At 44.8% G+C, this 15,546-nt stretch overlaps 1 protein-coding gene across 2 annotated transcripts in view; it reads left to right on the top strand.

The window, feature by feature from the left end:
* Nucleotides 1-15,546, top strand: part of EPG5 (ectopic P-granules 5 autophagy tethering factor) — a 95,644-nt gene that overhangs the window by 38,395 nt on the left and 41,703 nt on the right. For both annotated transcript variants that reach the window (XM_037033682.1, XM_037033674.1), the window contains exons 15-24: nt 1,081-1,200; nt 1,807-2,066; nt 8,227-8,367; nt 9,146-9,290; nt 9,521-9,718; nt 10,089-10,199; nt 11,330-11,452; nt 12,267-12,433; nt 13,235-13,456; nt 15,202-15,325. In XM_037033682.1, coding sequence (XP_036889577.1) covers nt 1,081-1,200; nt 1,807-2,066; nt 8,227-8,367; nt 9,146-9,290; nt 9,521-9,718; nt 10,089-10,199; nt 11,330-11,452; nt 12,267-12,433; nt 13,235-13,456; nt 15,202-15,325 — 1,611 coding nt within the window. The remainder of the gene's footprint in view (nt 1-1,080; nt 1,201-1,806; nt 2,067-8,226; nt 8,368-9,145; nt 9,291-9,520; nt 9,719-10,088; nt 10,200-11,329; nt 11,453-12,266; nt 12,434-13,234; nt 13,457-15,201; nt 15,326-15,546) is intronic.

Genomic DNA, 15,546 nt, shown 5'->3' with positions numbered 1-15,546 from the left:
GAGAACTCAGCCCTCTCTAGCTGTCTGCCACATTTTGTTCTGAGCAAATCATTAGTCCTCATAGCCATTGTCAGTGATTTGCATGAGCAGGACGCCTGTTGTGCAGAGGAGGACACTGAAGCCAGGAGCTTTCCCCTAGGTTGACCCTGACCACGTGGGACTACCCATGGGTTCATCTGGGCCTTCTTTCTCTCGTGCTGGTAGGTGAGCCCTGCAGGGGGCTGCTCTCTCCACCTTCACATTCCCCTGCCCCCCTTTTCTCAGCAGTATGGAGATTCCTCTGTGAAAGTCTCCTTGGTCCTTTGTTAGAGTTAGAAAGGCCATCTTCTAGAAGAGAGTTAATGAATATATTTCTTCAGGCTGCAGAGGAAGACTGGGTGGGAAATTTGATGGACCACTTCAGGTTCCTGAATATTTTACCTGAGATGTTGAGCATTTTTTCAATGCTGATAGCCCTGGCTGGTGTAGCTCAGTGGATTGAGCACAGGCCTCCAAGCCAGAGGATTGCGATTCAATTCCCAGTCAGGGCACATGCCTGGGTTGCAGGCCAGTTCCCAGCAGGAGATGCACAAGAGGCAACCCTACATTGATATTTCTCTCCCTCTCTCCTTCCCTTTCCCTCTAAAGGTAAATAAACAAAATCTTTAAAAAATGCTGATAGTATAAGAAAAGGGAATATAGGCTTAATTTATTAAATCTCTTCCTATTTAGTAATAGTTTAAAATACTCCAGGTTTGTGGCTATGTCCTTAAACTTATAAGTTCATAGAGATTCTAGAAAGGGGAGGAAGACTACACTCAAAGGTACCTTTTTTGGCTGGGACTTAGGATGACTCAGATCTAAACCTATCTAGGTACAGCATAATGATTCTTTAAAAAAAGATTTTAATTTTTTCCTGTTACTATTTTATAACTTAATAGTTAGGGAACGTGATTTTTGGAAGATTTAGCTTCTACATCCAAGATTCTTTTTCACTGTTCTGCCTAGTCCTTTGGTTCAAAAGTATATATGTGTGTGTGTGTGTGTGTGTGTGTGTATAAATCAAGACTGCATATTTGTGATTAATTTTCTCTTTAATAGGGTACCCTTCACCTGGATCAAGCAGTCCATGCCGAAGTGGCCTTAACGGTTCTTGAAGCGTACCAGAAACACCTCGCACAGAAGCCATATGCTGGCCTTCTTTCTGAAAGCATGAAGCAGGTATTTCCATCTCTGTGTACATGCGTCTTTAGTATAAATAGCCGGGGTAGATTGAGTTACAGTGTTTGCTCTGTGTTGGATAAACATTTTTCTTTAAGAAGAAGCCTGCACACGACCACTTTCATACCACAGAATTGGAGTTGCGCTGCAGTGGTGGGCTGGAGCCGGCTTGCCCCCGCTCAGGAGGACTGAGGGACGTTTTTAGGAACTCTGCCAGCCAGGATGATCTATTGGTAGCTTCAAATTGACCATGGTGGGGGTGTTTTTTTTTTAATCCACCAAAATTGACAAATGGTGGGAATGAGCTTCTCCCACTCTCCAATGGGTAAATTTATTTTCTAGCACACTGCTATTTGCATAATAACTTTGTATTATTACTCTGTTACTTGCGCTCACTCAGATCAAGTTCATAGAATGACTAGCAAGTAAGTGGAAGTGGTCACTTTGAAAAATTGCTTTGATTTAGTGTCGCAAACCCAGAACATCAGTGAGTGATATGTCCTCTCTTTCAAGGGCTTTGTTGATCACAGAAGGAGATGGTTGGGTGAGCTTACTGTTTTCAATGTGTGTGTGACCGATGCAGTTTAAAATAAATAATTGTTTCAGGTTTCTTATTTGGCCAGTATTGTTCGATATGGAGAGACGCCTGAGACCTCATTTAACCAGTGGGCCTGGAACTTGATCTTGAGGTTAAAACTACATAAAAATGACTATGGAATACAGCCGAGTTGTCCAGCTGTCCCCTTCTCCAGCGCTGTGCCGGACATGACAGAGTCGCCCACATTCCATCGCCTCCTGAAGGCTGTTAAAGCAGGCACGCCCCTTGGCTGCTATCTGGCCTTAGCTATGACAACGGGGGGCCACAGGTACTGTGTTGGGCTGAAACTCCAGGGTTGTCGAATCTGATAGTCAGTGATTCTAGAATCTCATCTTTTACTTCCCAAGGTGTGAGGCCTCCATCAAACCTACTATCGAGGGGAAATGCCGCCCAAATTCATATGACACATTTATACTGGAAAGTCACCTTATTACATTAAGAAGAGAGTTGAACATGCCATCCAGAGTGGAATGTTTATATCAGCAGTTGATCTATTCTTTTCCTTAGAATAATGATCAAATAAAAATAATAAGTCACCTGTATAGAATTTTAAAGTGGATGGCACCCCAACTCTGGTTCCTTAGCTGGTGGGCTAAACCTGCCCAGGGGAATAAAATGCTTGATGAGATCACATGCTTCTCTGGTGTGAGCTCGTGGCTGTCTGTATTTCTTCCATTGGAGCACTTGTCACGCCATGTTGCAGTTGTCTGCTTAATTTTTTAAAAATATTTTTGAAGATTTTATTCATTTATTTTTAGAGGGGAAGGGAAGGAGAGAGGGAGAGAAATATCAATGTATGGTTGCCTCTCATATGTCCTCTGCTGGGAACTGGCCTGCAACCCAGGCATGTGCTCTGACTGGGAATCGAACCGTGATCGTCTGGCTTGCAGGCCCGCACTCAGTCCACTGAGCTATGCCAGCCTGGTATCTACTTAATTTTATCAGGGACCTTCCCTGAGCTTCGGGCTCAGGGAGTGTGTATGTCCTCTATTAACAGTAAGTAACAATGAATGAATGGCTTCTTAGTTGGTTAAAAATTCTCTTCTTTAAAGATTATTTTCCTATGATGTTTTACTTTAATTTTTTTGAGCACCCAATTTTCTAAAACCTCTCCGGACCTGTGGTTTCTGGTTCGTGCATTTCATACTCGTTGTAGCGCCTCCGTAGCATCCTGATTTAGCGTCATGTTCTGCACTGAGTAGGTTTTCAGAGGATGCCAGTAGTTCAGTGCTCAGCCCTGTGCTGTTCCGTAGGGAAGATACGGAGCTGTTAAAATGCTGCCTCAGGTTGTCGACAGTTTAGGGAGATGGTAGGATAAAATAATTGGCGGTACCAAATATATACTCATGGGCTGGATGGCGTGCATAGAGCAGAGGTTCTTTTTCTTTTTTTTAAAAGATTTTATTTATTTATCTTTAGAGGGGAAGGGAAGGAGAGAGCGAGAGAAATATCAGTGTATGGTTGCCTCTTGTGCATCCCCCACTGGGAACTGGCCTGCAACCTAGGCATGTGACCTGACTGGGAATCGAACCGTGATCCTTTGGTTTGTAGGCCCGTGCTCAATCCTCTGAGCTACATTAGCCAGGGCAGAGCAGAGGTTCTTAATGCTGCTGTTATTTAAATCAATTTTGGAATGATTCTAGAAATAGCAATGCAGGGAAGAGGGTGAGAATCTTGTCTGACTGGTCTGAGGAGCCAGGTCTCCAGATTCTTCTTTAAAAATTTTTAATTTAATTTTTAAATATGTATTTTTTTACTTTTTGAATATATTTTTATTATACTATTACAGTTGTCCCAATTTTTCATTCTTTGCCCCCCTCCACCTGGTACCCCATTCCCTCTGGCAGTCCCCCCTTAGTTCATGTCCCTGAGTCATGCATATAAGTTCTTTGTCTACTCCATTTCCTGTTCTGTTCTTAACATCCCCCACTGCCTGCCCTGTATCTGTCAATTTATGCTTCTAACCCCTGTACCTTTTCTCCCATTCTCCTTCCCCCTCCCAGCTAATAACTTTCCATATCTGTAATTCTGTTTCTGTTCTGCTTGTTTGCTTACTTTGTTTTTTAGATTCAGTTGTTGATGGTTGTGAATTGACTGCCATTTTAATGTTCATAGTTTTGATCTTACTCTTTTTGCTCAGTAAGTCCCTTTAGCATTTAATATAATAATGGCTTCATGATGATGAACTTCTTCAGCTTTACCTTGTCTGGGAAGCACTTTATCTGCCCTTCCATTCTAAATGATAGCTTTGCTGGATAGACTAATCTAGGGTGTAGGTCCTTGCTTTTCATCACTTTGAATACTTTTTGCCGGTCCTTTCTAGCCTGTAAAGTTTCTTTTGAGAAATCAGCTGACAGTCTTATGGGAACTCCTTTGTAGGTAACACTCTGCTTTTCTCTTGCTACTTTTAAGATTCTCTCTTTCTCTTTAACCTTTGGCATTTTAATGATGATGTGTCTTCGTGTGGGTCTTTTTGCATCCATCTTGTTTGGGACTCTCTCTGCCTCCTGGACTTTATGTCTATTTCCTTCACCAAATTAGGGAAGTTTTCTTTCATTATTTTTTTCAAATAAGTTTTCAATTTCTTGCTGTTTCTCATCTCCTTCCAGCACCCCTATGATTTGAATATTGGTACATTTGAAGTTGTCCCAGAGTTTCTTTAACCTGTCCTCATTTTTTTTGAATTTTTTTTCTTCTTGCTGTTCTGATGGAATGTTTTTTTCTTTCTCATGTTCCAAATCATTGATTTGATTCTTAACTTCATCCACTCCACTGAAGATTCCCTGTAAATTTTTCTTCATTTTTCTTAGCGTGACTTTCATTTCTCCCTGGGTGTTTTTTATGCTTTTAAAGTACCCAATGATGTCCTTGAGCATCCTAATAACCAGTGTTTTGAACTTGGCATATGATAGACTTATCTCCATTTCATTTAGTTCTTTTTTGGAGTTTTGTTCTGCTCTTTCATTTGGACCATATTTCTTTGTCTCCTCATTTTGGCAGCCTTCCTGTGTTTGTTACTATGTATCAGGTAGAGTGGTTTTGACTCTCTGTCTTAGTAGCTTGGCCTATTGTAGAAAAGTACAGGGGTAAGTTGGAGTGGGCAGAGCCCTAGGTAATTGCCAGGGTGGGGCAACCCATGTGAACCAGGTTGCTGGAGTTTCTGATATGATGTTGCTGCTCTGTGTTGTGAGGGAGGACTCAGAGAGAGGACAGAGCCACTGCCTGGCCTCGGGAATTTTGTCTGGAGGAATTTTGTCTGTCACTTGCCCTGATGCCAAACACTTCAGTTTCTCCCTGTATGCCACTGGTGCACTTCTAGCTGCTGCCCGGGTGCTGGAGCTGGAGTGAGTTTGCCTGAATCCTAAGTCAGTTGTGGACCCTTTCAGAGGAGACTCCTGAGAATCCCACAGTTTCTTCCACCACCCCAACTCCCACTGGTTTTTATAGTCAGAAGTTATGAGGACTTATTTTCCTGGCACTGGAACCCTAGGCTGGGTGGTCTGGTGTGGGGCTGGTATCTCTCATTCCCGAGGCATCCCACCTGATTTTTATCCAGCACGTGTGGGTGTGGGACCGTGATTCCGTGCCTCTCTACCCCTCCAACCCATCTGGATGAATGTGACTTCTGTGGTTCCTTGGTTGTCTGACTTCCATACAGCTCAGTTTTCTGGGTAATATTTGTTTTGTCATTTATTTGAAATTTTTGTTGTGGTTGTGTAAGGAGGTAGCCATGTTTACCTATGCCTCCATTTTGACCGGAAGTCAGTAACTGTCTTGGACAGCCAAGATCCATAGTAACATCAATACTGTGTCCAATAAGCTGTCCAATAGGCAGAAAACATCTCTAGGTCTCAAAGGAATTGGAATCACCAATTGGAATTGGTGTTCCTACCAGCCACCTCTTCCTCTTCTTGGGACAGGGTTAATCTGAAGTAAAATAGAAAGATAGCCTTGAGATTTGAACCTTGCCCTCTTCACTCACGTCTACCTCCTTCCCCACTTTTCTGCACCCTGCTCGGTAGCACAGACCACAGTGTTGCAAACCACCTTTCCCAGATCCCAGCCAGATTGGTTCTCTTGGGGCCCTGCCAATGGGAGGCACTGGCTGGAGATTGGAGGTGAGAGGCCAAGTTCGTCTTCCTCTCTCTCAGTGTCTGTATCACCATCTGCAGCGATTCTGGCTGTAGCTGCCACAAGGCAGTGCTTTCCTCTGCTGGTCTCCAGGTTATTCTAACATGCAGTATAGATTTAGAACCCCTCAGTATGAGCAGGAAGAATTATTTATTTATATTTTTTAATTATTATTTTTTTAGTCCTCACCTGAGGATATGTTTATTGATTTAGGGAGAGAGGGAAAGGAGAGAGAGACATTGATGTGAAAAACATCTATTGGTTGCCTCCCTCACACACCCCAACCAAGAATTGAACCTGTGTCCTTTTGGTGCATGGAACGATGCTCCAACCAATTGAGCCACCCATCCAGGGCAGGAATAATTTAAAGGAAGGAGAAGCATTAGAGCAGATTACTTTCATTGAGGAACTAGGCTTTGGAGAGGAGTGTTAATTAGAGAAGACTTCTACGGAGCAGAGTGGTGACATTCACTTTCTCTGGGTGCTCTGTGCCCACCGAGTTGAAGAGGCAGCCCGGGGACCACCCCCTTCCACCCTGCAGCACCTGTGCACTCTGAGCAATGCATTTTCTGGGCTGAGTGTAAAGGTTTCTCTCTCCCCCTCCTTCAAGGTAAAGGCATTGCCTCATTCATCTTTGCATGTCCACAACTTGAACTGAGCAGGTATTTGGTTGAATGAACAGGGGAAGGAGCCCCAGGTGTGTGAGGTGTTAGGAGGAGGGGTGGGGAAGTGATGAAGAAACGCTGCTGACTGAAACCTGTGATTCATGTTGGTGAATGGAGATGATCAGGTAGGCCAGGAGGACCAACTCATGGACCAATTGCAAGGCCAGGTAAAGGGGCAGAATTGATCTACTAGGAAGAGAGAGAGATTCTATGAGCCTTGTGGAAGGTACTCTGCACTGTTTCCAGTAGCTCTGGTGTCTTTCACAGTTTGCTGCATCTCAGGTTCCTCATCTTTCAATTTGAAGTAATAATAGCTTTGGACTTTATGAGGCTTTTGTGAGTACATTTAACATGCTTAGAGCAGTGTCTGGCATGTGAATTCTTTGAAGGTAGTGTTCTAAATTTAATTGTTTTATGATTTCTCTAATTTTTTGGTATTCATTGATGCTGCTACAGGTCCTCTCTAAGGGTAAGTACTTATTTCGTGCAAATTACTGAGTTCTCAGCGGGCGTGAGGGTAAGGATGAGGGTTTCCCTTTGGGGATGAACTCCAGTTTACACATTCACCATGACCATCTGGGATGTGTATGTTCTAGAACCGACTTAAGGCACTTTTATGAATGGGCTTGAGGTTTGGGGTAGAGTGAGCAGGGAAGGAAGTTGAACATGAACACAACATCACAGACAGTTCCGAGGACAGCAGTCGAAAAATCACCCAGCATTTCCTCACCCAGAACAGCATTGTTTTTGTTGTTACTTCTGTGCAGTGTCTTTTCTCTGAACGTGTTTAGAGCGGTGATACCTGTCACTGCACCAGCGGTGAGCACTGTAGCACCGCGTCACCCCTGGGCTCTCGCCCATCTGTGTAGTGCTTGTCTGCAGTATTTGTAGTCAGAAGCATAACATTTTACAGTTTGTTTCCAGTGTTGTAACAGCATGAATATATTTCCATGTTGCCCTTGGCCATAATGAGCATTGTTTTAAAATTGCACGATAATACTCCCATTGAGTGGCCTTTCCAGGATTTACATGTTATTTCGGCCTCAGTGTTTGCAGTTACAGTATTCTGAAAAGTGCATTTTTACACGGGTCGTCTCTCTTGTTATTTTCTATATTTGAGTTTATTCCTTAAGGATAGATTTCTCTGGGGTAAAAAAAGAACAAGTACATGTTGATGCTGAATTGGTTTCAGAAGACTTTTGCCAGACTGTCAGATTGGGCTCACTTTTGAGTCTTCTCTTTGCTGTAGAAACCTTGTGGGGCCGCAGGCGATGAGGCCTCTTGACTTGTAGAGAAGCCCCATTTAAGGGACAGAAGACGGGGGCAGCAAGCGCTCTGGACTGGAAACTTCCAAACCTGGGTTCTCATTTTGACCCTACACTAGGAAGTTAGGTGAATTGGGGCCTGATACTGCACCTTTCTTATCTACAACTTGAAAGTATAGCTGAACTTTTACGTTCCTTTTGTTTCCAGAGTTCTGGTTCTAATTTTTCTGTGGGAAGTTTGGTTATGCAAGAATGTGCTGGAGACCTAAGATAATCCCTGTAGCATGTAGGCTGACAGCTCATAGGAAGAACGTCATTTTATGAACCGGCTACCCTGCGTGCTCACTGCCTTTTTCTTTTCCCGTAGCATTGAGAAGTTCTGTGCAGAAGGCATCCCACTGTTGGGAATTCTGGTCCAGTCGAGGCATTTGAGAACAGTGGTCCACGTCCTGGATAAGATTCTGCCTTTGTTCTACCCTTGCCAGTGCTACCTTCTGAAGAATGAGCAGTAAGTAGGGAGCAGCGCAGCCGGGACAAATAACCGTCTCTGCTTTCTGGGTGCTGCAGCCACCTCTGCCGTGGTGAGCAAAGCAGGCATTGCCCTCAGACACACAGGCAGTTATCACATCCTCAGGATGTAGTTACTAGTTTTAAGGACCATGAAGGAAATCAGGATGCTATGGGAGAGGGCAGTGGGTGAGAAGGTGGCAGGAGAAGTGAGGACGTGTTCTTTGAGGAAGAGACGCTGTAGATGAGATGTGAGGGATGGTAGGAGTTTGCTGGGTTAGGTGCCGGGGCCCGCAGAAGCAAGGGCCCTGATAGAGGAGGGAGCCAGTGTGCCCAGGGAACTGAGGGCTGCCATGATCTCATTGTGGGGAAGCCCCCCCAAAGTGCCCCATATGCCACCTGTGTGAAGTGGACACCCAAGAAAACATTGTGGAATGATTTTATAAACATCTCTGCTTTTGTTAGTGGAAGTGGGGGGTAAGGAGGGGATACCAGGGCACTTTGGGGTGTTCTTCTCTTAAATGCTCGTTAATTTGCACATGTTTGTGTGTCTTGAGTCCATTCACTCTACTTCTCCAGGTAGGATTCCTTTTAACCCACATGAAATTGGAAAACTTTATTCTTTAAAATTTCTGAAGATTTATCAGAATCTCTAAATAGAGCTTTGGTCTAAAAATGGGACTACTTGATATTTTTCTGTTTTCTCCTAAGCGATTAGTCCCTGGAAATTCTGTTGACTTTGATTGGAAGATAAAGTGTGTTGTCCTGTGCGTTGGCAGGTTTTTGTCACACCTCCTTCTGTTCCTACACTTGGACAGTGGCATCCCTCAGGGTGTTACGCAGCAGGTCACTCACAAGGTGGCACAGCATCTGACTGGAGCCAGCCATGGGGACAACGTGAAACTTCTCAACAGCATGATCCAGGTCAGGGCCCTCGTAAGCCCCTGAACACGCCCCTGCCCCGCTTCCGTGTCGGACTCCCCTGGTGCTGGCACATGTATGGTTGGTCATTCCAGGGCACTCGGTGCAGGACTCTTAGCCAAGAAAGTCAGCAGATCGGGGTTTGGGTGTGGAGGTAGATACTATTTTGTTAGTGTTTTAAAGATGGGAGGTTGGTTATTACCTTTCACCTCATCTGCGCTCCTTCTCCATAGGCCCACATATCTGTAAGCACTCAGCCCAATGAAGTGGGCCCCGTTGCTGTATTGGAGTTTTGGGTTCAGGCTCTAATAAGCCAACATCTTTGGTATCGAGAACAACCCATCCTCTTCCTCATGGACCACTTGTGTAAAACAGCTTTTCAGCTGATGCAGGAGGACTGTGTGCAGAAATTACTCTACCAACAACACAAGGTAAACCTGTTAGAGAATTTAGCTTTCAGTCCTTGGCTAGACAGTAGCCTTCTAAGAAGCTTCTCCCAAATACACCATTCTCAGTGCTACACTGTGGCCACTGAATAAGCTTGCCTTAATCTCAGTAACCACAGTCTATCAGCTCAGATCCCCCTAAAGCCAAAGGAGTATCTCCTTCCCCCCTTGATTACATTTGGCTATAATACACTGCTTTGATCTGTCACTGCTGGTGGAGTAATTAATGATTGAAGTCTGTGTCTTACCAGAATATTCCATTATAGTAAGATAGTTGCTTTTATTCCTGAAAAGGTCATTGATAAGGTTTTTTCAAAGCCTCCTCTCTCTGCTCCACACCCTCTCCCTGGTGTAGAATGCTTTGGGGTACCACTGTGACCGGAGTCTGCTCTCCTCCTTGGTGAGCTGGATTGTGGCGGGCAACATCACTCCATCCTTCGTGGAGGGCTTGGCCACGCCCACTCAGGTAGGCAACCCCCTCAGGACCGTTGGTTGTCTCAGTGAACGTGAGTATTGCTGTCATCCTTACTGGTGCATTGTCACTAGCCTAACGGCTGGCATGTATTTAGCACTCCCTAGGAGAATACTTTTTTGTTTTACCCTCATGACAGCCCTCTGCCGAGGTTACGCTGCTGCTGTTTCTGTTTTACAGAGGGGCTCACTGAGGGTGAATGGCATCAGTGGCTGGCTCAGGTTCAGACCCGGTCTGCCTGACTGCATAGCCTGCCCAGCCCCATGGCCAAGTGGTGAAGAGTGGACAGGGAGCCAGAGGGTTCTGCCATTTGCTAGTGCTGGGCCTTGGGCAGCTTGCTTATCTCTCTGTCCTCCATGTCCTCAGCTGTCAAAAGGGAATAATGCTTGTACTGACACGTAACACATTAGAACAATGAGTGGTATATAGTGCTTACTAGGCATTGACTATTAATTATTGTTGTCATCATTGTATCAGCACATTGTTTTCATTGTCATTACCACCTCTCATACTTTGTGTTGAATTATGTCCGTTTCACCACTTAAACCGGTAGTAACATCCTTCAACTGCCTGTTACAGTCTCACCTCCTGCTTACACCTCCCGTGCACTAGCTGGTGCACGTCTTTGCCTTTGCCTAGCTGCTTGTCTCAACAGGCATTTCTTCCCACCAGTCTCTGTGTAGAGCCTTCTCTGACCCTGCTCTCCCTCCTCAGGCTTCCCATAGCACTTGACCTCTGATTCGGGAGTCACTGCTGCTCATGTCACATGTGGTTACTTGGACGTTAGTCTTGTCTCCTGATAGATGGGAAACTTCTTAAGGGCAGAGCTGCGTCTGGCCCCTTTTCCTGTCCCCCGTGCATACAGAAACCACCCACTAAATATTGTTGCATGAACAAACATCCTCTTTTACAAAAAAAGAATTTAACGTTTTTTTAGTGATCTATTTTATCGCAATTTATATCTGTGATAAGGGTATAGATTGGTATGAAAACATGTTAATTTTAGCCACTAAATATTCGTTGAGATGTGTGATACAGAAGCTGGTAGTTTGTGGAACATCAGGCTGTATTTTGTCTGCCCGAGTTAGTTTCGACTCCTCCCCCCTTACCTCTTGCCGTTGTAGGTCTGGTTTGCCTGGACCGTCCTGAACATGGAGTCCATCTTTGAAGAAGATTCTCAGCTCCGAAGAGTTGTTGAAGGGGAACTGGTTATAAATCCTTCTTTCACTCCAGACCAAGCTTTGAAGGTGCAAATAGCAGTTCTGCATTTGAATGGGAGAAGGTGGTTTGTGCTTGGATGCGGATGGGTTCACCTGTAGTTTTCGATTGAATGCCTGTCTTTTCCTTTGTTGTGAATGTTGGGAAAGATGCTATACTTGAAGTGTATACTTCCTTCCCAAGTTGCATTTAACGTTGAGAATCGCAGCCTGTTGAGGGCTGTGTGCATTGCATGTGTGAAGGGGATTGCCATTGTTTTAAGGCAGTTTCCCGTGTAGAGCTTGTTAAAAATAAGATTCTTGGACCCCGAACTTCTAAGATTCTGAGGTCCTGAGTCTGGAGTGGGACCAGGGGGTTATTTTTAAAAACTCCCTGCTGGTCCTCAGGCTCGCTCAGGCGTGAGAAAGACTAGAATAAGGCTTTTGAGTTAAAGACCTCTTTCAGGGTCCCACAGTGCAGACTTTGCTTTGGGATTTCAGAGCCTTTCAAGGAATTTATCACCCTTGAAAGTCCTTTTAAAAATCTAACTTTTCAAGAGATTGGTAAAGTTTGGCAGTAAACTCTACTTTTGGTTTTCATAGCCTACTTTCTTGCACTGTTGTGTTTTACATGCAGAGGATGTAAAGGCATGTCAAGGCGTGGGCATGAGATTAGATAATTAAAAGCCTTTCCAGTTCTGGGGTCCGTGAAATTATTGGACAGAATAAAAGCTACCCCTTATTCCTTGCTAACAAGGATATTAAAGTGTTAGCTAGTGAATTGTAGAAATAAGTTTTGGATCATTTAGCAACTTTTGTGATTGGACTCATTTCTTGGTTGCTCAAAGCCCCCCCTCTTTTGCAGAAAGCCCAGGCCCAGCTGAAGCTCCCCATCGTCCCGTCTCTCCAGAGGCTGCTGATTTATCGCTGGGCCCACCAGGCTCTCGTCACGCCTTCTGATCACCCTCTCCTGCCTCTCATCTGGCAGAAGTTCTTCCTCCTGTACCTTCACCGCCCAGGGCCGCAGTATGGGTAGGTGGCCACTGCAGTCGTCAGTTTCTGTGAGTCGTCCTGCCTTAACACTGCTCTGCTGCTCTGTGTTTCCGCGCTGTGGCTAGGAGTCTCCCTTCCTTGCTCTTGCACATTTATTAGACTGGCCTTTTTTGAGTTCAGGGTATCTTGTGGCAACTTTTCTCTTTACCATCCCCCATACCAACATGGCAAAGATAACAGCTGGGAACCTGGCGGGGTTTAGCACAGAACCCCTGGGCATGCAAAGGAAAGGAAACTACTGCGAACCTGCTGCTGGTGTGACTGTCATGGGGCTGTTCGAGGAGACGTGTGATGAGCCGTGCAGGTGTGGACAGTCACCCAATGCTGTCCCTGGGGGTGTCCAGCATTCCACTGGAGATGAAGAAATGCTGGCCAGCCTGAGCTGTCCCCTGTTATCTACCACTGATCTCTAGCTCCAGCTCAGTTTCCTAGCTTACCCTCTTCCTTCCTCAGCTCCCTTGGAACAAATGTTAATTCTCCAAAATTTGTTTTCTGCCAGATTGCAAGTTTTTCAAGAGCAGACTATTTTTAACCTGTTCTGTACTCTAGGTGGTGATAATATCTTGAATCTGCACAGCATTTTGTTCTTTAAAAAACTATTTTCATATGTACCATCTTGTTGGAGCCTCATAATAGCCATTTATGGTAGAAGTAGTTTGCATTAATTTAATGCGATATACAGACAGTTATAGTGAATTGACTGGTTAATTGTGACATCAAGTCACGTGGGAAGAACACATTGTATTGATCTTGTTGTGATCTGTGCTTGTATTTTTTAAGGTTACCCGTAGATGGTTGTATGGGAAGAAGGTTTTTCCAAAGCCCTGCTCATACCAATTTGTTGAAAGAAATGAAGAGGCGCCTGACCGAGGTGGCTGATTTCCACCATGCGGCGAGCAAGGCCCTCCGTGTTCCAGCAGAGGGCAGTGAAGGGCCGCCAGCGAGCCAGGCTGGCACCCCCGGTTTCCTGACTTCGCCAGAACTGCACATGGAGCTTGTGAGGTAGCCCGAGGTTATTTAGGCTTTTACATTGTTGCTTGCAGCACAGGTGCTGTGCTGGGCCTGGTATTTATGTTATAAACTACTAGATGCTCTTCTCTTGTCGGACTGGCTATGAAAGGCACTTTGACTGGAGGTTTCCGTCTTGCAGAGCTTCTCTTTTGTGTTGCTCGTGGGAGGTGGAGCAGCAGTTTGGGTACTCCTCGATCGAGCGCCTGGAGTCTGAGTGACAGCTCTTAACCAGAGGACTGGTCCTTTTTGATGTAAAAACAGAAGCCAACCCAAGTGATTGGTTGTACAGGCGAACAACTACTGAAGCTTGCTAGGACAGTTTTCTGAAACAAATAAGTGAGCGTGGCAGGGTTCTTTCTCTCAGTGGGAGTTCATGGATCCTCTGGGAGGTTTCGGGGTTCACCTGGGATGGAGTGGGATCTAGTGATCTCCCCAAACCGCTTCTAAAAAGAGGCACAATATTGGCATCCCCACAAGGTTGAAGGACTTTGAAGTAAGTTTGGGTCCCTTTCTCATTTCTCTTTACCTTTTGTTTATAAGTTTGCTATGAACCAGATTCGTCTTGTAAGTAAGACCTAATAAAAATGGCTCTTCATAATTCATCTTGGATATAAAATGTTTTGGTGTGGACACCCAGTGTTTTGAGCCACCGGCCAGTTGTCAGGCTTGACCTCAGAGCGCCTGTAGGGCTATCTCTTAGCCTCCAGATGATTTCTCCCCTTGTCTTATTGCTTGATGGAAAACGTATTTTAACCAGGTTTAACCAGCAGGAAGACTTTATCTTTGAACATTTAGATCAGCTGAGGAAGTCCTCGTCGTTCCCCTCTGCCTCTCCTGCGTCTCCCTTCCTTGGGCCTGTTGGCAAAGTAGCCGTCCAGTGGAATCGGAAGCTGGAAGAGAGGTCCATTTCAGCCTCTGTCCACGTCAAGCCCCTGCCCACGGGTCTCTGCCCACGCAGACTGCCAGGGAGGTAGCGGAGGGGATTTTCCACTTCACTGAGCAAAGCCAAGTCGCCCCACCTCCACCCAGCTCCCCACCCAGTCATTCGTGTGCCGGAGACGCCACTCTGGAACCTTTTACTGCAAACAGCTGCTTAAAATACCAGTGATTTTTAGTGAAATGGACTGTGTTCCTTGTAAAAATAAAACAAAAACAAAGGAAACGTCATTCAATTTTTTAAAAACTTTTCACTGGAAAATTGAGATTGATTTTCTTTCTCTTTTTAGCTGGGCTTTGTTTTATTCCTTCGTAGAGGGGACAGGGTGTGCACATATCCACGGTCTGTTCATGGCTCCTTGCTGCGGGGGCTGTTCATGAGCCCGAAGCCCGTGGGCTGTGCCAGTGCATAAGTTGAAAATGGCTTTCACTGTTTTCTGTGGAGAGATTTTCAGATTTCTCAGAGCCCTGAGGCGAACTGTGACTGGGTTGCTCAGGAAAGAACGTTTTTTTTCTCTTCCTGTTTACTATATTTAATATTACTTTAATAATAGAGTTCACAGAGCCATTTCTTCACATCTTTTGTTTTAGCAATTATTGCATCATATTTTAGTCATCTGTGACCTGTCTTTCTCCCTATTGGCTCACGAGCTTTTCAGGAGGGTGGTGGTTGTTGGAAACATTTTCTGTGTTATGTGCTTTCTTTTATGTTGTGGTGGCATTGTTTCTAGAGATGTAAGAAACTTCATGTGTCTGCACATCTTTTTATTTTATATATAATGACTTTTTTTTTCTTTTAGGCTCTTCAATGTGTATATATTATGGCTAGAAGATGAGAATTTTCAAAAAGGAGATACCTATATCCCTTCTCTACCAAGGCATTATGATACGCACAGGCTCGCCAAAGTGATGCAGAATCAGCAGGTGAAGCTATGGCAGTGTCTCTGTCAGCATGTCTGACTGCGGTGTGCGCTGGTCACGTTCATAATTGAATGGTAAATCCAGTTCAATTATGGAAATGGCTTGCTCGAATGGCCATTGTTTTTGTGGAGTTTCAGTATATAAGTGTGATTTGCTTAAAAAAAAGATTTTTATTTATTTATTTTAGGAAAGAGGGAAAGGGAGGGAGAAAGAGAGGGAGAGAA

The sequence above is a fragment of the Sturnira hondurensis genome, unplaced genomic scaffold (assembly GCF_014824575.4).
Source record: "Sturnira hondurensis isolate 20B ecotype Veracruz unplaced genomic scaffold, ASM1482457v3 Scaffold0001872, whole genome shotgun sequence".
In the NCBI taxonomy this organism is placed as follows: domain Eukaryota; kingdom Metazoa; phylum Chordata; class Mammalia; order Chiroptera; family Phyllostomidae; genus Sturnira; species Sturnira hondurensis.
Note: the sequence above shows the minus strand (reverse complement) of the source record. Positions and strands in the feature narration are given on the sequence as shown.